We start from the raw sequence: 24,080 nt of genomic DNA, 5'->3' as shown, positions 1-24,080 counted from the left end.
CTGGAAACCATTTGGATCCATTAAGTGGCGGGGGCGGACCATCCGAATTGGTCCCACCTCCCTGCAGAGGGGATGGGTCGCAGAGAAGTCCAGTTGCACCAGGAAGTGATCTGACCATGGCACTTCTTTCGTTTCGCTTTTACTTAGTGTCAGATCACCAACATCCATGGAGGTAAACACCAGGTCCAAGGCATGTCCACGGCTATGGGTTGGGCCAGACTTATTCAGGGACAGCCCCATGGAGGCCATGCTTTCCACGAAGTCCCGAGCGGCCCCTTGTAAGGTCGTGTCAGCATGGATGTTAAAATCCCCTAGGACGACCAAGCTAGGTGTCTCCAGCAGAACATCTGCCACGACCTGAAGCAGCTCGGGCAGGGAATCCTTGGTGCAGTGGGGAGGTCGGTACACCAAAAGGAATCCTGTACTGCCCCTATTGCCCAACTTCCAGAACATGCACTCAGAAAACTGGGTCTTCCCAATAGGACGCCTGGTGCAAACTAGTGACTTCCTAAAAATCACTGCAACCCCCCCTCCCCGCCCACATGACCTGGGGAGGGAGACAGTGCTCCTGAAGGTAGGAGTCTATCAATTAATGAAGATGATCATCCAAATGTCATAGACCAAACGGAGCATTTTAGATCTGGTCCTAACCAATGTTGATGACCTGGTTAGTGGGGTAGAAGTGGAAGGATCATTAGGCGCGAGTGATCATGCTCTTCTGAAGTTTACTATACAGCGGAAAGGAGCAGCCAAGCATACTAGGACTCAATTTCTTGACTTTAAGAAAGCCGACTTCATAAAACTTAGGGAAGTGCTGGGTGAGATCCCATGGACAACAATACTAAAAGGAAAGGGAGTTCATGATGGCTGGGAGTTTGTTAAGAGGGAGATACTAAAAGCACAACATCAGGCAATACCAATGAGACGGAAACATGGAAGGTGCCTAAAGAAGCCAGGGTGGCTATCTAAAGAACTTTTAACTGAATTAAGATTAAAAAAGGATGTGTACAAAAAATGGAAAAGGGGGGAAACCACCAAAGAGGAATTCAAACAAATAGCCAGCACGTGTAGACACAAAGTCAGAAAAGCTAAAGCACAGAATGAACTCAGGCTTGCTAGAGAGGTTAAAAGCAACAAAAAAGGCTTTTATGGGTATGTTCGTAGCAAAAGGAAGAACAAAGAAACAATGGGATCACTCAGAGGAGAAGATGGTGAAATGCAAACAGGGGACACAGAAAGGGCTGAACTCCTCAATGCCTTCTTTGCCTCAGTCTTCTCCGATAAAGAAAACAATGCCCGACCTGAAGAATTTGGAGCAAATGATTCAGCAAAGGAAACACAGCCCAGAATAACTAAGGAGATAGTACAAGAATATTTGGCTAGTTTAGATGTATTCAAGTCTCCAGGGCCAGATGAACTGCATCCAAGAGTATTAAAAGAACTGGCAGATGTGATCTCAGAACCACTGGCAGTCATCTTTGAGAATTCCTGGAGAACAGGCGAAGTCCCGGCAGACTGGAGGAGGGCAAATGTTGTCCCTATTTTCAAAAAGGGGAAAAGAGAGGACCCAAATAATTACCGCCCAGTCAGTCTGACATCAATAGCAGGGAAGATTCTGGAGCAGATCATTAAGCAAACAGTCTGTGAGCACCTAGAAAGGAATGCTGTGATCACCAATAGTCAGCATGGATTTCTGAAAAATAAGTCATGTCAGACTAACCTGATCTCATTTTTTGACAGAATTACAAGCCTGGTAGATGAAGGGAACGCAGTGGATGTAGCCTACCTTGATTTCAGCAAGGCATTTGACAAGGTGCCCCATGATATTCTTGTAAAGAAGATGGTAAAATGCGGTCTTGACTATGCTACCACTCAGTGGATTTGTAACTGGCTGACTGACCGAACCCAAAGGGTGCTCATCAATGGTTCCTCTTCATCCTGGAGAAGAGTGACTAGTGGGGTGCCACAGGGTTCTGTCTTGGGCCCGGTCTTATTCAACATCTTTATCAACGACTTGGATGATGGACTCAAGGGCATCCTGATCAAATTTGCAGATGACACCAAACTGGGAGGGGTGGCTAACACCCCAGAGGACAGGATCACACTTCAAAACGACCTTGACAGATTAGAGAACTGGGCAAAAATAAACAAGATGAATTTTAACAGGGAGAAATGTAAAGTATTGCACTTGGGCAAAAAAAATGAGAGGCACAAATACAAGATGGGGGACACCTGGCTTGAGAGCAGTACATGTGAAAAGGATCTAGGAGTCTTGGTTGACCACAAACTTGACATGAGCCAACAGTGTGACGCGGCAGCTAAAAAAGCCAATGCAATTCTGGGCTGCATCAATAGGAGTATAGCATCTAGATCAAGGGAAGTAATAGTGCCACTGTATTCTGCTCTGGTCAGACCTCACCTGGAGTACTGTGTCCAGTTCTGGGCACCACAATTCAAGAAGGACACTGACAAACTGGAACGTGTCCAGAGGAGGGCAACCAAAATGGTCAAAGGCCTGGAAACGATGCCTTATGAGGAACGGCTAAGGGAGCTGGGCATGTTTAGCCTGGAGAAGAGGAGGTTAAGGGGTGATATGATAGCCATGTTCAAATATATAAAAGGATGTCACATAGAGGAGGGAGAAAGGTTGTTTTCTGCTGCTCCGGAGAAGCGGACACGGAGCAATGGATCCAAACTACAAGAAAGAAGATTCCACCTAAACATTAGGAAGAACTTCCTGACAGTAAGAGCTGTTCGACAGTGGAATTTGCTGCCAAGGAGTGTGGTGGAGTCTCCTCCTTTGGAGGTCTTTAAGCAGAGGCTTGACAACCATATGTCAGGAGTGCTCTGATGGTGTTTCCTGCTTGGCAGGGGGTTGGACTCGATGGCCCTTGTGGTCTCTTCCAACTCTATGATTCTATGATTCTCTATGATTCTATGGGTTGCTGTGCGTAAGAGAAATCTGGTGGACAAGCAGCGACAAGGACAGGCCCATCTGCTTCATCCAACCAAGTCTCTGTTACACATGCCAGGTCAAGTCCTCCATCCATGATCACGTCATGGATGGCAGTGGTCTTATGACTCATTGACCTGGCATTGCACAGCAGCACCTTCAGGACATGTGGGTATCCCTTGCTGATTCTAGTATCCATCCGGACAGGACCAGACCTGGAGGCAGGAATAGTCCTCAGACAACGACTAAACCTGCCTCCTCTGTAATGACATGGTCTGGTCTTAGCGTAACTCCTCCTCCTGCCCGTGATCACAGAGATCAGTTGTCCCAGTGCATCCCCCCCTGTGGAACATGCCCCAGCCATTTTGTGGGCTGGGGTCCACTCCCCTAAGAACAAAAGAACACCTTAAACAAACAACAAAACCAATAAAACAATACAAACAAACAAAAAAAGTAAAAATTACAAAAACATCAAAATAATAAGAAATAATAATTCCCCAAACCCAACCACACATCCATCCCACCCCTACCCCCCACATACAAAAAACCCAAAGAAATTTTTTTAAAAAACATTTTAAAAACACTCTGTGCCCCTCCGGCAATAACAACTGTCCTAGTGAGGCCTGTCAGGCCCCGCCCCGGGCCAGGTGGTAAGTGGCAGGAAGGAGCAGGGCCCTCAGGCACTCACTCAGGGGAGTCTTCCTGGGCAGCAGGCCGCAAGCAGCAGGCAGTCCTTATGAGGCTTCAGGCCCCACCCCAAGCCAGATGGTAAGTGGCAAGAGCAGGGCCCTCAAGCACTCACTCAGGGGAGTCCTCCTGGGCAGCAGGCCGCAAGCAGCAGGCAGTCCTTATCTGTTGTTTCCTTCCTGTAAATTGTGGTGTTGTTTCAATAGGATTGTTTTGCAGCACATTTTAATTATGGGTGCTTATTTTATGTATCCGTTTTTGTGCAAATAGGTGGTACTCCTCCTTGTGTTTTCCAAGTCATTCTGCCTATGCAAGCGTTCCAGTTTCCCCAATGGAAGGATCCACTTTCTCCTCTCCTCGTGAGCTGTTCTGGGAAGGTTTCTCCCAATGCCCTAGAGCCAAATTCAAGGGGTTAATGGGGGCATGGAGAGGGGGAGGAATGGGGGGCAGGCCCCATTTTCCAGTGGATGGGGCTGGTTAGGTGAATCCAGGCCGCTATTTGTTCTCATTTGTCCACTGCTTAGAAACCAATTTTTGCATTCAGTTATCAATCTAGAAATAAAATAAGCCTGTTTTTGATGGCCATCTGTCTTGGATGATCTAGCAGAGATTCCTGCATTGCAGGGGGTCTCCTGGCTCTGAGAGACAAGCAGGGAGGGTGGCTTCTAGCAGAAGGAGAGGGAGCCACTGGTGGCTCCTCCTTCTCCTGACTCAGCTCAGCCTCTCGACCGTCTTCTCCCACTCGCCTCCTTCCTCTTCTGCCTCTGATTCTGCACTGCATTCTGCCTCAGAGTCTCCCAGCTCACTAAGCCCTGTTTCCCCTTCAGCTTCTGACACCTCCTCTTCCCAGGCTTCTCCCTCTTGCCCCTCTGACCGCTCATCTTTCCTCCACCTCCACTCCTTGGGCTCTGAGCCATCTTCCATTCCTGGTTCCCCGGCTGTTTCCTCCCACCATTCCTCTGTGCCCAACCAGTCCATGACATTGCTCCATCCCTCGGCCTCTGTCCCCACAAGGCAGCTTCCCCTGACCTGATCTGGTTCCACAGCCGCTGCTTCCCTTCTGCCCCCATGAAAAGGCAGATCAGGAGGTCTTGCTGGCATCCTTCCGCCACCTGCAAGAGAAAAAAGGTAAGCACGATGCCAGGAGTGCCTGCTTCTCTCACAGGTGAAGCAGGGCATCTCTAATTACAGATGGGCCTTTGAGAAAGCCTTACCTGCTGAGAGTATTTGGACATTTGTGCCCATTTCATATGTTTGTTTGTGCAGAAATTCATCTCCCCTCCTCTGGACCCTTGTTCCCAACTGTCTCCCCCAAAACAAGATGAAAAGAACCCTCAGATGAGTTGGAAAACCAACAGAACGAGACCAAATGGAGGAAAACCACCTTCCTCCTTACCCAGTGGCCTCTCTCTGGTGTCCAACGGAGGCCTCTCTGCCTCACAGGAATCCAGATCCATTTCTGCAAAGAGATCCTTTCCCTGAAAAAGAAACAAGGATTCAAAAGAGAGAATGGGGGAAAATATAAGAAAGAGAATGACAAAGACTTGAAGGGTGCGAGATCTCATTCCATGGATGCCTTGCAGAAAAAGCATGGGCCATCACCAGACCATTATGGGATGTTTCCTGTCCTGTTTGGAGCCCCTTGGGAGTATCCAGAGGAAAGTCTCTCTCACCTGCTTTCTCTCCTCTGCCTGACTCAGGAGGAAACCTTCGGCCAGGGCCACCGCCTGGGAACAGCTCTCTGCTCCACACTCCCTCACCCAGCTCTCCATCTCCGGGGGAAGGACAGCCAGGAACTGCTCCAAGATCACCAGGTCCAGCATCTCAGCTTTCATGTGCCTTTCTGGCTTCAGCCACTGGTGGCAAAAGTGGTAGAGTTGGCTGCAAACCTCTCGGGGTCCTTTGGCCTCCTGGCAGCAGAACTGCCTCAACTGCTGGCTCTGCACCTCTGAGCAGAGGGTGTCCTCCTCACCCAGGATCTTCTGCACAGAGTTTTTCCAGAATCCCCCACTGCTCCCAGTTTGGATGACATGGCCTCTTCCTGCTCCAGGGCCAGATGTGTCTCGCTCACCCATCTGTGCTATCAGGAAGCCTCTGAGAGTTCAGAAGGAACCCTTTGGTCTTCTGCCAAGTTCTGTCTGTCTTGATGAAAAGCTCTAGCAAATCCTACAAAGCAAAGGCATTGTTCTGTTACAAAAGATGTCTAATATCAGGAGAAGAAAAAGGTTCCTTGAGGAAGCATGGATGAGTCTTGCTGGGAACTAGGGCTGGACTGCACCGCATTCCAGTCCATGAGCTATCTTTTTTTGGGGGAAAGAAAAGTAGGAGGAGAAGAAATATGTCTCTAGCCTTCTAGAAATGCAAAATGTGAAGGCAACTGAAGGGATTTCTGGGAGATGAATCAGCCTGGTTTCTCCTGCCTTCCAGTCAATGCATGAAGTCAGAACTGACTGACAAGGGAGTCATTTGTATCTTGTGAATAATGGATGCTTGGCTCTAGTGGGGGTCCTCACCCGGGGGTCCTCAGGAGTTGCTCCCCCCACCCCCACTCCCCTGCTTCTGTCTCCTTTTCTTGCACTTGGACTCTCTGCCGCTCTCAAGACAGACTCCTGGCGTGGGGTCCCTTTTTCTTTGCTCTGAGGGCCAGGAATGTATCTCACCAACCCGAGGGCCAAGTTCACAGGGCCAAAAACACCTCCCATGAAATTTAGGCTAAGATGGCTGGAGTCTCAGTGAGTAGTAGCGCCCATTTCTGGCTGGTTTTCCAACAACAATCCCTTTGGGACAGAGAGGATGTGGTCCTGGGATGCCCTGCTCTGGGTGCGAGGGGATTGCTGCAGTGGCCTGTTGGTATTAAAGGGTTAAGAAGCTCTAGTCAAGACGCCCTAATCACTGAGCAGCTGGAGGTCGTTAGGCTTCCAGGAATGTGAGTTTGTATAAATAGTCAGCTCACTCGTGTGCCTCTCCCCCTTCCCCCCTTCCCCTTTCTTTTGGGGCGTGTTTGCTGAAATGTGTGGTTTTCACCAGGGTTTTTTGTTTTTGTGTAAATAAGCCTTTTATTTGAGTTCCAAACCGCTTGCTCCAAGATTCCTTTATTGAAAAGATGCTGACTCTCCAGCCCTTCTTGAGCCGCTGTGCGAAATGCTCTGCTGTAATGGGACATTGTGGCATCGGAAGCACACTGGACATCTGACTAGCATTAAACTAATTAAAGTTTAATGGGACAGGTTATGGCTGTTTGTACGTCAAGAAGGAGATAAGGAGTGCAGTTAAGAGTGATTTATGCAAGGACGGGAGCGAAGACAGAAGCGGTTGCCGACAACGAAAGCCTTCAAAGCAGCTTGAGTCCTGCAACGTGCCTAGGAAAAGTTTTAAAGAGGCACTGCGCAGTTTGTACTCACTGGAAGACGTCTTATTCCTCGAGGAGCCACCTCAGCAGCTGGGAGACGGTCTACAGGTGTGTGAGTATCGTTCCTAAGCCCCAGGGAGGATGGCAGAGTCCCAGGAAAGTTTTACTGTCCCCTTTACGCGACTCAATGGGAAAAATTGGCAAGATTGGAAGGCTAGAGTAAGGGTTTGGTTGCAAGCAAAAGAGTTGTGGAGTTGTACTGAAGCACCGCCTTTACAGGCAGCTGCAGACACGTCTGCAGAAGACAAAGCAGCAGCGGCAGCTTCACAGAAACGCGACAGGAAAGCCCAAGGTCTACTAGTTTTGGCAGTGGGACCAGAGCAAATGCCTTATGTTTCTGAGTTAAAGAACATGCATGAGGTCTGGACGGTTCTGCAGAGGCTAAATTCCAGAAACACTGCGGGGGCCAAGATCCATGCTACAAGATGTTTGTTTGATTTACGTCTCCAACCGGGAGCGTGTGTGAAAGAACATATTGCCCAAATGGTGTCTGCCTTTAATCAACTAAGACAGCTGGGCATTCCTTTCTCTATGGAGCAGCAGTCATACATATTGTTGTCTTCTCTTGATAAAAGCTATGAGACTCTAGCTTTAACTTTGGAAGCTATGCCTTCAACTGAATTAACCCTTGAATACATTTTTTCTCGACTTGCAGATGAACAGGATAAAAGGCAAAGAGAAAGAGGTTTGTCTTCAAAGGGGAGTTATGCTGTGCCTAAGAGTGGGGATGCTAAGTTTGAGAACACAGTAAATGCTTTTGCAGCTAGACGCTGTTTTCGCTGTGGTTCCTCTTCCCATTTAATCCGGAATTGTACACGTGAACCTGGTCAAGACAGCACCAAGGCCGTTACCCCTAGTTACCAGACAAGGAGTTCCAGGGGACGTCGAAGAAGAGGAGGTGGTCGTGGCTACTCCCACAGCACACAGCACATGGCTTCAGCAATGGCGTTGATGCAAGGGCGTGGCCAAGGCAGCAATCTACGCTGGTTGATCGACAGTGGTGCATCTCACCACCTGGTGGCACCATCTAGTGTCCGTTTGCAGAATTGCAGACATTTGCAAACCCTTAAAGTTGTGACAATGGCAGATTCAACTAAACGTTCCTTAGAGACCGTAGGCACAGTGTTCCTGAATTGTTTGCAAACAGAAATTGATGCCTACGTGCTAAAGGGAATGAAGGGGTGTATTTTGTCTGTGTCAGAACTTGATAGAAATGGGTTTAAAACTGTGTTTGAAAATGGGGTTTGCACTATTTCAAAGAATAACGTATCTCTTTTGCAGGTGGAATGCAGAGATGGGTTATATTATTTTGAGACAAGTCCAGATGAAGTTGAACAGGTTCATGCTGGTTGTGTGAACTCGCCTACCCATAATTTTTGTGTTCATTTATGGCACCGCCGTTTGGGACATATTAATTTTCAGTATGTTAAAAGGCAATCTGAATTATCAGAAGGGTGCAAATTGAACAAATGTACTAAGTATTTGGATTGTACTGCATGCAAAAGGGCAAAGGTTCATAGATGCAGCTATCCCAGTTCAAATAGGAAATCTGACAAAGTATTCCAACTTGTGCATATGGACCTATGTGGCCCAATGCCTGTTGCTAGCATGGGAGGTTCGAGGTATGCACTGTGTCTCTCGGATGACAAAACAAAGGTTACATGGTTTTTTCCTCTCAAAACAAAAGCAGATACTGCAGAAACAGTTAAAAATTGGGTTCATGCAGTAGAACTTGAATTCGGTACTAGAGTACTTGCTTTTCAGACAGACAGAGGGTCAGAATTTACAGGGTCTGTGTTGCAGAATTTCTTTAAGAAAAAGGGAATTAAGCATCGTCTGTCTACACCTTATTCCCCCCAAGAAGGAGGTGTGGCCGAACGTAAAAACAGGGTTCTGCAAGAGTTGGCAAACTCTATGTTGTTTGATGCTAAACTCCCTCAAAGTTACTGGGCGGAAGCCTGGCAGGCGGCTACTCATATTCTGAACCGAGTATATAATTCGGTAATTGATACTACGCCATATTTTGCTTTATATGGGAAGAAGCCCAAAGTTGATTACTTTTGGGTGTTTGGATCTCAAGCCTATGTACTTATCCCAAAAGCGTTAAGGAAAAAGGGAAGTCCAAGGGCTAGGAAACTCATCTTTTGCGGGTACGAACCACATGCCAAATCTTGGAGGTTCGTGAACCCAGATGGGGATACTACAAGAGTGGTCCTCAGTAGGAGCACTGAATTTTGTGAGCAATCCGGATGGACTCACTTACATGCTAACCCTGACATTTTGAGAGATGATTTAGGCATTTATGCTGAGAAAGTCCAGAGGGTGGTGAGCCAGAAGGGGACGGTGCACATGGTTCAGATGCAGATTCCGACCAGGCACAAGGTTCTTCTCCTAAGGTAGAAAAGTCAGAATCTAGCAGTGTTCCAACATCGCCAGTCAGTAGGCCTAGCAGACAGCAAAAGCGAAGCAGGTCGCCTGCAACACCAAGCCCAAGGGAGGTATCTAAACGGAGGTCTTTATCCCTAGAGGCACATCCAGACATAAAGTCTGACAGATTCTGACAGCCAACGGTAAGAGGGGGCACAAGAGGAGCAATTGCGCAGGTCAAAACGTGCCGCAAAGGGCAAGCCGCCAGAGCGGTTTAAGGTGACAAGTGTATATGTAAATATGGCACAGTGTGAGCCAGATAGCTATATGGAAGTACAACAGCTTCCAAGCTCAGAAGCCGTAAAGTGGCAGGAAGCAATGGAAAAGGAGATGGCTTCAATGAAGTCTCTTGGTGTGTTTACAAGTACAGAGCTTCCAAAAGGGCAACAAGCTGTAGGTTGTCGATGGATATATCGTTTAAAGCCCACAACTACTGAAGAGTTGCAATATAAAGCCCGACTAGTTGCAAAAGGGTTTTCGCAGCGCAAAGGAGTTCACTATTCTCAAATCTTTGCCCCTACTTCAAGATCGGAGTCATTAAGAATGCTTTTAGCCTCTTCAGCTAAGAAGGGAAATAAGCTGTTTCATTTTGATGTCAATGTGGCTTATTTAAATGCAGACTTACAGGAGGAAGTCTATATGACGCCACCACCAGGTTTTGAAGGAGACAAGCCAAACCAGGTCTGGCGCCTACACAAATCCATTTATGGGTTGAAACAGTCCGCCCGTAATTGGAATTCCTGCTTAAACGATGCTCTAGAGAGCATGGGGTTCAGAAAGAGCGCAGCAGATGCGTGTCTTTACCTAAAAGGCTCGGGATGTGAACAAGAAGCAGTCTTGATATTTGTTGACGATTTATTATACAGTGGAAAGGACGATAAACTTGCACAACAATTTGCCACAAAGCTTGGAGAAAGGTTTCAGATAAAATCACTAGGCAATGTATCTGTTTATTTAGGAGTTAAAATTCCTGAATAATTTGGACAAAAAAAAGACCCGTGAGTAAGATTGAACCTCTATTCGTGTCAAAACTACTTGAAATTAGGCTGAAAACGGGAAAGGCGAAAATTAAGGAAGTCTGCCTTCCCCCGACTGCATGACAATTAAAGCAACGAAAGTTACTAAGCTGCATCCGTATGGGATATTGTTTTTAACTGCTTGAATCCGACATTTGGACTTTGACTATCCCCTCTAGCTTGCAGGGCAGAGGGGAGGAAAAAGTGACTTTATAAACTGCATGATCAATTTAAAGGAAAAAGAAATTCTCTGCAGCCTCCAACCTGGCACAAACTGCTTATAAGACAAAGGAACACTGAACTGACTCTAGACTCCTGTGAAAGTAACAAAGTGGAAGTTTCACTGCTTACTTGTTACAAAGTTTTGGGACTCTGTGGCTACAATATATCAGGGAAGGCTGGGACTTTATCTATTGGGAAAGTGTTGTAATATACATATAGAAGCCTCCTGATAAATTTGCTTTTTAAATACTCTTTGTCTTTGTTTGTGGACATTTTGATTTGCTCCCTCTAGAGGGTAAATTAAAAGTTGCTACACCTTGGGACAGTGGAATTTTCCTCTAGGAGAAGGCTCTCGTGGGAAACGACCTTGGGATATGAGTGGCCCAGCAGACGAGATAAGCACGAGAGCCAAGACAAGGCAATATCAACAACAGCTACAGCAACATAAGAAAAGAGGCTCGATCTCAGGTATAACCCCTACAGTGACAACAGGACAAGAAAAAGGCACAGCAGTCTCCATGGATGCAGTGTCGCAAGCCCTTCTTAAGATAAACCAATCTCTGGAGAATCTAACAAAGCAGACGGCAGAAAATACCAAGAAATTGACAGAGAATTCACAGAAACTGACAGATTTAACAACAAGACTTGACCTGAATACAGAATCTATAAACAGGCTTACGCAAGAAAATTCTGCCACACGTCAAATTGCGGAGGAAGCTAGAACTATTGCTGGAGAGACTCAAGAAAAATTAGAACTGATTGCCAGGAAGGTCTATGACCACGACGCAACTCTGGCATTGTGGGAACTACAAAGAAAAGAAAGGAATTTGAAATTACGATCAATTCCAGAGGACGAAGGAGACAATCTTACGGACTTCTTAACGAAAGAGTTTGCTGATGCCTGGGAAGATCTAGAGGAAGACGAATTTAAAATCACAACAGCATTTAGACTGGGCAAAAGACAGAACAGAAAGGCACCGAGAGACTGTTTGATTACCTTGAGATCGAAGGAGGAAAGAGACAAAATTTTAAGACTGCATTTTGAAAAGGCCTTACAAATCGGGAACTCACCGATACAGATCTTTAAAGATATTCCTAAACATATTTTGGACTTGAGAGCTTCTTATAAGGATTTGGTCTACCTGTTGAAGAAGAACACCATTCTCTTCAGGTGGGAATTTCCACAGGGATTGTCTTTTGACTACAGGGGGAAGAAGGTGAAAATAAAGACGATACAGGATAAAGACAGGTTCCTGCAAAGAAATCAAGAAGATTTACAGAAAAGAACTGTAGACCCAATTGCTGAGCAAAAGAGTGTAATAGACATCTTGAACCTCTCGTTTGGACAGAACCTTCCACCACCAACAGAGGAGGAACAACAACTGGTAGCTGTTGGAGGAATACCAGAAAAATAACAAGATGGCCCTGCAATTCCTTAGTTGGAATTGTAATGGGATGAACATGCCTTTGAAGAGACGACAAGTATTCCATATTTTGTACAGAGAACAACTGGACTTGATTTGCTTACAGGAAACTCATATAACTAGAGCTCACAGGAGACTGCTTATGAATAAAAGATTGGGACAAGAATTTATTTCGTCGGACAAAGTGAAAAAAAGAGGAGTTGTGATTTATGTAAAAGAGAAGTGGGCCCCAAAAATGATGTTCAAAGATGAACAAGGAAGATATTTAGCGGTGGAGATACAGGTACAAGGAGAAAAATTTTTGATAATTGGGATCTATGCACCAAATGAAGGCAAAGCAGAATTCTTCAAAAAACTTCATGAAACTTTGATGGACTATTTGGAATATAATATGATAATCATGGGAGATATGAATGGTGTAGTTTCTACAAACATGGACAAGACACAAAGACTGACACTTACTAAAGAAGGGAGACTCCCGAAGACTTTCTTCGAAATGACTGAAAATATGGACTTAATAGACATTTGGAGAACAAGGAACCCTCTTGAAAGAGAGGGAACCTTTTTCTCCCAAGCAAAGATGACCTGGACCAGAATCGACCAAATATGGGTCACTAGTGGAATGGCTCCGAAGATTAAGAAGGTAGAAATCTGCCCAAAAACCTGCTCCGACCATAACGCCGTGAAGATGGAAATGAAATTTACAACAACTGGTCAGTTTAGATGGAGAATGAATGACACCCTGTTTCGAGATAGAGAGATCCTCACGAAGGCCCAAAAAACTCTAAAGGACTATTTTGAAATTAATCTAAAGGGCGATGTGGAAAAAAGAGTGATCTGGGACGCAAGTAAAGCTGTGATGCGAGGATTTTTGATTCAACAAAATTCAATAAAGAAGAGAAAGCAGAATGAGAAAAAGGAAAAATTTTTGGAAAAGATAAAAGAAGGAGAGAAAAAATTAAGATTAAAACCAAAGTCCCAGGAGATTTTGAGGGAGATTAAGTTATATCAAACACAATATATGGAATTGATGAACCAAGAGATAGAGTGGAAAATAAAGCAAATGAAACAAAAGACATTTGAGTCGGCAGACAAATGTGGTAAACTTTTGGCATGGCAACTAAAGAAAAGACAGAAATTAAATACAGTTACAAGTTTAGAAGTGGATGGAAAGATTAAATCTAAACCCAACGAGATAAGAAATTGTTTTGTGAGCTATTTCAAAAAACTTTATTCTCAAGGATTACAAAATGAAGAGGACATAGATAAATTCCTTAATAAATTTGGATTACAGAAAATCTCTCATCAAAGCAAGATGGATCTAAACCAGAGAATTACAGAACAAGAGATAGAGGGTGCCATTCAGGACATGCAATTGGGCAAATCTCCAGGGCCAGACGGACTGACTTCCAGATATTACAAATCTTTAAAGGAATGGCTGATACAACCGTTAAAGGACGTCTGCAACGAGATCTTAGAGGGAAAAAGGGCACCCGAATCGTGGAAAGAAGCATATATTTCACTCATACCAAAGACAGAGACTGAAAAGACTCAACTGAAGAACTACCGCCCAATTTCGTTACTCAATGTGGATTACAAAATTTTTGCAGACATTTTAGCAAAAAGATTTAAAAGAGTACTGATGGAGAAGATTCACAGAGACCAAGCAGGCTTTCTCCCAAAGAGACACCTCTCAGACAATGTTAGGAATATAATAGACATTTTGGAAAAGTTAGAGGTGAATATAAATACTAAAGCAGTCTTGATATTTGTGGATGCGGAGAAAGCCTTTGACAATATTTCGTGGAGTTTTATGAAAAAGAATCTTCATGGGATGGGGGTAGGACAAGGATTTGAGAATGGTATGGGTGCAATATATTCCGAACAAAAAGCTAAGTTGATTGTAAACAATGTAATAACTGAGGAACTTAAGATAGAAAAAGGAACACGACAGGGGTGCCCAATTTCTCCATTGTTTTTTATTTCGGTCCTGGAGGTGTTGCTGAACATGATTAGAGAGGACCAGCAAGTTAAAGGTGTAAAGGTCGGAGCCAAACATTATAAGTTGAGAGCGTATGCAGATGACCTTGTATTGACCTTGCAAGAGCCAAACACTAGTACAAAAAGAGTGTTGGAAATAATCCAACAATTTGGACAGGTAGCTGGATTTAAATTGAATAAACAAAAAACTAAAGTCTTAGGGAAAAACCTAACAGACATGGAGAAGAATAAGTTTCAAGAAGAGACAGGTTTGATGGTGGTTAAGAAGGTGAAATATCTAGGGGTTAATTTAACATCTAAAAACTTGAATTTGTATAAGGACAACTATGAAAAATGTTGGTCAGAAATTAAAAAGGATCTAGAAATATGGTCAAATTTGAGATTGTCAATGTTAGGCCGAATTGCAGTGATTAAGATGAATGTATTGCCTAGAATGTTATTTTTATTTCAAACTTTGCAGATTATTGACAAGATGGACTGTTTCAAGAGGTGGCAGAAAGACATTGCGAAATTTGTCTGGCAGGGCAAAAAGCCCAGAATAAAATATAAAATATTAACAGATGCAAAAGAAAGAGGGGGATTTGCCCTGCCGGACTTAAAATTGTACTATGAAGCAGCAGCATTCTGCTGGCTGAAAGAGTGGATGCTCCTCGAGAACACAGATACCTTGGATTTAGAAGGTTTCAATAATGCATTTGGTTGGCATGCATATCTATGGTATGACAAAATCAAAGTGCATAGTGCCTTTAAAAATCATATTGTAAGGAAAGCGTTGTTTAATGTTTGGATGAGATATAAAGATCTGTTGGAAAACAAAACTCCTAGATGGTTGTCACCCTTAGAGGCTAAGGCCCACAAGAAAGTCAATATGGAGGTCGGATGGCCAAAGTATTGTGAGATTTTAGAACAGGATGGAGAGAAATTGAAATTAAAGAGCCATGAAAAACTAAAACCCAAAGTACAAGATTGGCTCCACTATTATCAAATAATGGAGGTTTTTAAACAAGACAGGAAAATTGGCTTCCAGGTGGAAAAATCAAAACTTGAGACAGAATTGTTAGAACCCAATACTAAGAATTTGTCAAGAATGTATAACCTGCTGTTGAAATGGAATACACAAGATGAAACAGTTAAATCAGCTATGATTAAGTGGGCACAGGACATTGGTCATAATATTATGTCTGCTGACTGGGAAAGGTTGTGGAACACCGGTATTAAATTTACGGCATGTAATGCTTTAAAGGAAAATGTGATGAAAATGATCTATAGGTGGTACATGACCCCAGTTAAGCTAGCAAAAATTTACCATTTGCCTGATAACAAATGTTGGAAATGTAAGGAAACTGAAGGTACTTTTTATCATCTTTGGTGGACATGCCCAAAGATTAAGGCTTTCTGGGAAATGATATATAATGAAATGAAAAAGGTATTTAAATATACCTTCCTTAAGAAACCAGAGGCCTTTCTCTTGGGCATTGTCGGCCAATTGGTGCCAAAAAAGGATAGAACTTTTTTCATGTATGCAACAACAGCAGCAAGAATACTGATCGCAAAGTATTGGAAGACACAAGACTTACCCACCTTGGAAGAATGGCAGATGAAAGTGATTGACTATATGACATTGGCGGAAATGACGAGCAGAATTCGTGACCAGGGAAAGGAGACTGCGGAAGAAGACTGGAAGAAATTTAAGATTTATCTTAAGGACTATTATAAACTTGATGAAGCTTAGAATGTCGAGATTTTACAGAGAGAAAGGGATGCAGTAATATAAGATTAGATTAAGAAAGGACTATGAAGAATTAGGACGGGAAAAAACATTTACAAGTTGCTATAAAAATTTGGACATGAGGATGCAGAAAGGGGAGGTATGGGGAAGTCCGAGGAAAGAAGTTTATGAAAGGACATTATGAAATTATATTTGTTTGTTTGTCTGTTTTTTTTATGTTTGTTTGTTATAAAAACTTTTGTAAAACCAATAAAAATTTTATAAAAAAAAAAATAAAATAAAATTCAGCAAGATGAAGATGGTAACTATTGGCTCAGCCAAGAAGCTAAGATCCAGCAGTTGCTGGAAAGGTTTAAAATGGACAACTGTGCCGGTGTTAAAACCCCAATGGAGTTAAGTTACACAAAGGATGCTCAAACTGAGCAACAGGCAGAGTTCTGTAATCCCGGGGTTTACCAGTCAACGATAGGCAGTCTACTCCACATTGCACAGTGGACTCGGCCCGATATAACATATGCTGTCAACATGCTGTGTAGGCAAGCTGAAAAACCATCAATGCATGCTTGGCAAGGAGTAAAAAGAGTTTTAAGGTATCTCCAAACTACCAAAAGGTTTCGCTTAAAACTATCAGCAGAGGGCAGCACACAACTTGAATGTTGGGCCGACAGCAGTTGGGCAGATGCTGGACCAGATAGAAAATCAGTGTCAGGAATGGCGATAAAATTTGGAAATGCACTAATTGGTTGGAGATCAAGAAAGCAATCACTTATAGCTTTAAGTTCAACTGCATTATCAGATGTATGTAGAGAACTGGAATTTTATAAGCAACTGGTACAAGAATTGTTTGGAGAATGTTCCCTACCTATCAGAGTGTGGGAAGACAATCAACCTTGTATTAAACTAGCCAAATCAGGTCAATTCAAGGCACACACAAAACACTTGGATATCTGTTATCAAAATGTATGCCAAAGTGTAAAACAAGGTTTAATTGAACTAAAGTATTGTCCAAGCCAAGAAATTCTCGTAGACGGTTTTACAAAAGCTTTGAGCCCGCAATCTCATAAATGTTTCTGTTCAGGTTTAAATTTGAATTAAGGTTGGTACAGCTCAGTGTTACGAGCGAGAGGGGCTGTTGGTATTAAAGGGTTAAGAGGCTCTAATCAAGACGCTCTAATCACTGAGCAGCTGGAAGTCGTTAAGCTTCCAGGAATGTGAGTTTGTATAAATAGTCAGCTCACTCGTGTGTTTGTCCTTCTCTCTTTTTGGGCGTGTTTGCTGATATGTGTGGTTCGTCACCAGGGTCTTTTTCTTTGTGTAAATAAACTTTTTCTTTGAGTTCCAAACCGCTTGCTCCAAGATTCCTTTATTGAAAAGATACTGACTCTCCAGCCCTTCTTAAACCGCTGCGCGAAATGCTCTGCTGTAATGGGACATTGTGGCATTGGAAGCGCACTGGACATTTGCTTAGCATTAAACTAATTAAAGTTTAATAGGACAGGCCAGGTAATGCCCTCCTTGCACAATCAATCACATGATGCATGCACACCATTTGAATGGCAATGCCTATAATGGCAGTGACTTTTTAAGAAAGTAAAATTTTGAGCCCAGCAGCTCCCCTTTCCCGGGAGAACACTTCTAGCATGTCATCTCCCCTACCTGTGTCCATTTGGTATCACCCTTTCCAGGTTTTTTCCTGTCCATTGTGTTTGTCTTTCATTTGTTCTCCTATGTGTGTTGTCAGTAGAAGCCACAATTCTGTGGGTACTCTAGGTGGTGCAGAAAACACCTAGAAGGTCCTTAGAGGTTCAAGTGCCGGTAAACTTCAGTTTTGTGATCTATAAATTTCATTTAGCCAGCAGAGGGTGTCACAGGGCCAGCCTACCTTCCCTTTAGAGCAAACATGGGTCTCCAGCTGTTTTTGGACTACAACTCCCATCATCCCTAGCTAGCAAGACTAATGGAAAGGGATGATGGAAACTCTAGTCCAGGAGCTGCTGGGAACCAAAGTTTGGGAAACCCTGCTTCAAAGCAACTTTTGCGTTTGGCCTGCAAATATGGGACCTGTCCACTTTTGTATTTTCTTGTATTTTAATTTTCTTGTGACCTTTGTACATTACTTATTTATTTACAGTGGTGCCTCGCAAGACGAAAAGAATCCGTTCCGCGATTCTCTTCATCTAGCGGTTTTTTAATCTTGCGAAGCAAGCCCATTGACAGCTTAGCGGATTAGCGCTATTAGCGGTCTAGCGGCTTTTAGCGATCAGCTGAGAAGCGGCTTCTCAGCGGATCAGCTGTTAAGTGGCTTAGAGGCTTAGGAAAAGGGCGATAAAAGCAGGGAAAAACCCGCGGGAACTCGCAAGACATTTCGTCTTGCGAAGCAACCCCATAGGGAAATTCATTTTGCGAAGCGCCTCCAAAACGGAAAACCCTTTCGTCTAGCGGGTTTTCCGTCTTGCGAGGCGTTCGTCTTGCGGGGCACCACTGTATTTGTAGAGGGAAAATTAAAAGAGAAGTTGTATGGCAAGTTGTGGAAGAATAAAAGGTTGTGTTTGGGAAAAAAAAACTGGGGGGTGGCCCCCTCAAATATTTTATTGGGGGACAAAGACCCCTAGGGCTTTAAGAGTTGGTGCCTATTCCCTACACCCACAGGTCTCAGGAATGTTACAACATAAAAACACAATATAAAAACACAAAACCGATGTTAATCAGCCAAAGGTGGAGATTTGTCTTGTTCCTAGTCTGGCCTGAATTGGAGAGTGAAAAATGGAGAGATCTCCTTATGTGGAGATCTGAAGACCTGAAGATTACAAATTTGATTAAGGTGGAGGTTGGAGCTGTGGGGACAATTGGATTTGAAAGGAGTATGAAGCAAGATTTGGCCCCATAGGCTTCATCTTTTTTTTTTTTTTAATTTTTAAAAAACCTTTATTGTGATTCAGCAGTTAAAAAACATCCATACATCAAATATAAAGAAAAAATTAAAATACAAAACCAATTTTGAGTTCCTTACTACTTAAGTACACAAACCTTATACAAATCCATTACATTATTGACTTCCCACCACCACGTCAAGAGCCATAACTCAGCAATATATTCAGCAGTGTCTTCATCTAGTCATTGTTCATACCTCGCGGTTTTTATATCGTACCAACTGTAATTTTTACATTTCCCAAAGTCGACTCCATATATGAGAGAAATTTATTCCAGTCATTAGTAAATTTGTTATTTCTCTGTTGCCTGATCTTTTGAGTCATCATTGCTATGTCCATGTGTTCAATTAATTTGTTCTGCCAATCGCTAATCGTTGGGATACTAGATACTTTCCAGTTCTGTGCTAACAGTATCCTTGCGGATACTGTTGCATATTGAAAAAAGGTTTGATCATCTTTTTTAATTTCTTCTCCTATCATTCCTAAAAGGAATGTCTCGGGCTTTTTAGGGAATGTATACCTTAATATCTTTTTTAACTCATCATACACCACCCCCCAAAACCTTTTAACTTCTTCACAGGACCACCACATATGGAAGAAATCTCCCTCTTTCTTCTTACACTTCCTGCACGTCTTGTCCCCGGTTTTATACATTTTGGCTAGTTTTTTTGGTGTGATGTACCACCTGTACATCATCTTTCCCATGTTTTCTCGGAGTCTGACGCAGGCTGAAAATTTCATATCTTTAGTCCATAATTTTGTCCATCTTTCGTATTCAATGGGGTGTCCTAAGTCTATGGCCCACTTAATCATAACATCTTTGATTTCCTCATCCATTGTATCCCAGTCTAATAACTGGTTATACATTTTAGTTAGGAGTTTAGATTTTCCTTCTATTATTTCCAATTGGAATTTAGATTTGTTCTTGCTCATTCCGGCTTTTTTATGTTCCCTCCAGATAGCATTAATTTGGTGGTATTGTAGCCATCCCGTTAATTTATCTTTTAGTTCTTCGTATGGTTTAATTTCCCATCCTTTATCTGATTTTCTTAGGAGGTCAGCATATGTCCACCTTTTACCTTCCATGTTTAGTTTTTTAATTACTAGGATGTCAACAGGTGATAGCCACCAAGGGGTATCTTTTTCTACTAATCTTTTGCACCTGTTCCACACCTCCAGCAGCGCTCCTCTTATAATATGGTTGGAAAATCCTTTGTGTATTTTCCCCTTATCCTGCCACAGGTACACATGCCACCCATGTCTGGCATTGAAACCCTCTAAATCCAATAGATCAGTATTGTTCAGTACTATCCATTCCCTGATCCAGCAGAGGCACGAGGCCTCGTAGTATAGTTGCAGATTTGGGGCTGCAAACCCTCCTCTTTCCCTTTTGTCAGTGAGCAGCTTATATTTAATTCTGGCCCTTTTACCCTGCCAGATAAACCTGGAGAGGGTCCTCTGCCAGTCTTTAAACATTGTTGTGCCCCTGACAACTGGTATGTTTTGGAATAGGAATATCATTTTTGGGAGGATACTCATTTTGATGGCAGCCATTCTACCCTCCCAAGAAAGTTGTAATCTGCTCCAGCTATCCATGTCTCTTTTGCACTCTCTCCAAGTTCTGTTATAGTTATCTTCCACCAGATTTATATTTTTTGAGGTAATCCAGATACCCAGATATTTAACCTTTTTCGAAACCATTATCCCGGATTCCATCTCGATTTTGTTTTTTGATTGTTCATCTACATTTTTTATCAACATCTTCGTTTTAGTTTTGTTCAATTTGAAACCGGATAATTTACCAAACGTTTCCATTAACTCAATCATTGTGTTAATCCCTTTTGCGGGGTCTTCTATTGAAGCTACTAAATCATCGGCGTAGGCCTTAACTTTATATTCTTTTGTGCCTATTCTAATACCTCTTATTTCCGATGTTTCTCTTATCCTGTTTAGTATAACTTCCAGAACCAAGATAAATAACAGGGGTGACAGAGGGCACCCCTGTCTTGTACCTTTAGTGATCTTAAATGAATTTGTTAGGTTACTATTAATAATTACTTTCGCTCTTTGATCTGAGTAAATCGATTTTATACCTTCTAGAAAAGGCCCTCTTATTCCTACCTTCTCCATGCACTTTATAAGGAAGTGCCAGGACACATTATCGAAAGCCTTCTCGGCATCTATAAAGACTAAGGCAGCGGGGATATCAATTCTGAGATCCAAGTATTCAATTATGTTAATTATATGTCTTACGTTATCCTTAATCTGCCTGCCGGGCAGGAAACCGGCCTGGTCCTTGTGGATCGCTCTGTTCAGATATTTCTTTAATCTGCTAGCCATTATTCCTGCAAAGATCTTGTAATCATCATTAAGCAGTGATATTGGTCTAAAGTTCTTTATATCGAGCGCATCCGAGCCTGCTTTCGGGATTACAGTAATGTATGCCTCTCTCCATGAATCAGGTATTTCTCCCCCTTGTAGAATATTATTCATTACATTGCACAAAACTGGGGCCAGATGTTCCTCTAGGGTTTTATAATATTTTTGAGACAGGCCATCCGGGCCTGGGGCTTTCCCCGGTTTCATTTTCTTAATTGTGTTCCTGACTTCTTCCACCGTTATTAGGTCATTTAAGAGTGCCTTTTCTTCTTCTAATAATTGTTCCCCTCCACTGCTTTCCAAATACCTACTTATCTCATTTATATCCTCATCTTCCTTCTTTTTATACAAAGTTTCATAAAATTGCTGGAACTTTTCCTTTATCTCGTTAGGGTCTTCTATTGTTTGGGCTTCAAGTTTAATTTTATTGATCACTCTTTGTTTTTTCCTTTTCCTCAGTTGCCACGCTAGTAATTTACCTGTCTTATTTGCCGACTCGAAGTATTTCTGTTTCATCATTTTTATTCCCCACTCTATTTCTTGATTTATCAATGTTGAGTATTGAATTTGTAATAATTTACCGAGTTGTCTGGTCTTCTCATCTTCAGGGTTTTTTATTAATTTCCTCTCTATTTCTTTTAGCTGTTTAATTATTTCGATCTTTTTTGCCTCTCTCAAGTTCTTTTTATATTTATTCTGTTGGATCAGGAAACCTCTAAGTACCGCTTTACTTGCATCCCAGACCACATCAATTTTTGTTCCTTTATTCAGGTTTTGATCAAAATATTCTTTCAAGATGTTCTTTGCCTTATCGATTATATCATCCTGTTCCAATAAGTGGTCGTTCATTCTCCATCTATAGGGTCCTGATGACTTACACTTTATTTCCAAAAATATAAGATTGTGGTCCGAGAGTGTTCTGGGATCTATTTCGCATTTCACCGATCTTGTCGAGAGCTCTCTGGAGACCCAGATCTGGTCTATTCTACCCCAACTTTGATGGACTCCCGAAAAGTGTGTAAACTGCTTTCCTGTAGGGTTTTTGAGCCTCCAGATGTCAATTAAATCTAGATTTTCTTGGAGGTCATCAAAAGATTTGGGGAGTTTCCCCTGATTCTTTTTCCTCTTTTTTCTACTTCTATCTATCTCAGGTTCTGGGACTCCATTCATATCGCCAAGTACGATTAAATTATGATTTTCCAATTCTAGTAGTACTTGTTCCAATTTTCTAAAGAATTCTGCTTGGTTTGTGTTAGGAGCGTAGACCGAGACTACGTTAATTCTTTCACCTTGGTGAGTAATTTGGACTCCCAGAATCCTCCCTTCTTCGTCTTTGTAGATTAGTTTGGGTTCCAGTTTCTCTTTCACGTAGGTTACCAAGCCTCTCTTTTTATTCACCTCTGAGTTTATAAATTCCACTCCTAGTTTTTTATTAACCAGTATATGTTTATGTTTTTTAGCTACATGGGTCTCCTGGCAGCAAATCACATCACATTTTTTATTTCTCAGGACTTTCTCTACTTTATTTCTTTTTGATTTTTCATTTAAACCATTAACATTCCATGTTAGAAAAGTTAAAGACATTGCTAAAATTGAATATCGAGTTTATTCCTAACTTTCAATTCCTGGCTTCTTCCTCTTCTTCTATATACTCCTCTTCCACCTCACCTTCCTCTTCCTCCCTCCTCCCATCTCCCTCTCCCTCCCCCGCTCGCAACCTCGCCCCCCCTCCTCCTCGGCTCTCCCGTTTCCTACGTCCTTTCTGTCTATTGCTCTGTTATCCTTTTTGCCCAGCTCCCTTTCATATCTCCTCAAAAACTTTTCTATCTCTAATGGATTGGTCAGTTTAAATCTCTTGTCCTTGAAGAAGAAAGCGATTCCTTCGGGGAATTCCCATCTAAATTGAATATTGTTCCTTCTGAGAACACCTGTTATATGTCTATATCCCTCCCTTTTGCGTAGCAACCTAACTGGGATCTCTTTAAGTACAATTATTGGTCTACCGCCTATTGTTAATTTTTTGTGATAGCTCGTCTTAAGTATCAAATTTCTCATTCCTATTGAATTAAACACTACTAAGCAGTCCCCAAGGGGTTTCTTAGTCTTGTTCTGGTATGTTCTTACTTTAATTCTGAAGGCGTTATCTATCGTAAATGCAACCTCCTCCTCCTTCACCTCTAACCACTTTGCTAATTCCGTGGTTATTTTTTCCCTAACATTTTCATTCGTCTCCTCTTCTATACCTCTAAATTTTAGGTGCATTTGCCTTTGTCGCATTTCTGTCATTGCAATACTGTCCCATATCTGTTCCTGTGATTTGTTCAGTTCACGCATCTCCTCCTTCACCTTTTCTGTCTCCCTTTTCTGTTCTCTCATGTCTTTTTGAATTTTTTTGTTAGTTTCCTCGAATGTCTTGGTTTTGACCGCTAACTCTTGAACTTTATTTGAGAGCTCCCCTATTGCTCCCTCTATTCTCCTATCTATCCTCTCCTGTAATTCCTCTAGTTTGTTTTCTATATGGTTTTCATTCTGCTTAAGTTCCTCCTTAATTTTTAGCCACAGAAAATCTAAATCTTTAATTTCTTCCTGTCTAGATACTTTCCTTTCGCCTGGAGTTCCCCCTCCCCTTTTCCCATTCTTCCCCTGCATTTTGTTTTAAATTATCCACTTCAATCTTTTAGAGTTAGTTCTCTCCCCTTAGGGGCTCACAATCTGTCTCACTGGATGCGCCAAATGTGTATTCATGAGGTGCCACTCTCCCACAGTTCACTCTCGGTCCTTTTTTCCTTCTTGCCTGTCGAAGATGTCATATAAATCCACTTTTACAAATAGACCACAAGTGCTCTTAATTAAGGTGGTCTTAAGGGGAGGTAGTGGTAAGTATACAATTCCAAGGTCTTGTC

General features: G+C 42.6%; 2 protein-coding genes across 6 annotated transcripts in view; one reads left to right on the top strand and one right to left on the bottom strand.

Moving 5' to 3' along the window:
* LOC309530300 (uncharacterized protein) overlaps positions 1-24,080 on the top strand; it is a 670,922-nt gene that overhangs the window by 315,516 nt on the left and 331,326 nt on the right. The window lies entirely within an intron of this gene.
* Positions 1-24,080, bottom strand: part of LOC309530339 (uncharacterized protein) — a 120,662-nt gene that overhangs the window by 82,751 nt on the left and 13,831 nt on the right. Inside the window, exon 4 of one of the 2 annotated variants that reach the window (XM_082219219.1) lies at positions 4,670-4,752. The exons of the other annotated variant lie outside the window; for it this stretch is intronic. Within the exon in view, the coding sequence (XP_082075345.1) occupies positions 4,670-4,752 (83 nt within the window). The remainder of the gene's footprint in view (positions 1-4,669; positions 4,753-24,080) is intronic. 2 annotated transcript variants of the gene reach the window in all.

Source organism: Podarcis vaucheri, assembly GCF_965113315.1.
Source record: "Podarcis vaucheri genome assembly, chromosome: 4".
Taxonomy (NCBI): Eukaryota; Metazoa; Chordata; class Lepidosauria; order Squamata; family Lacertidae; genus Podarcis; species Podarcis vaucheri.
The sequence above is the reverse complement of the archived record's forward strand: the minus strand, read 5'-3'. Positions and strand labels throughout refer to the sequence as shown.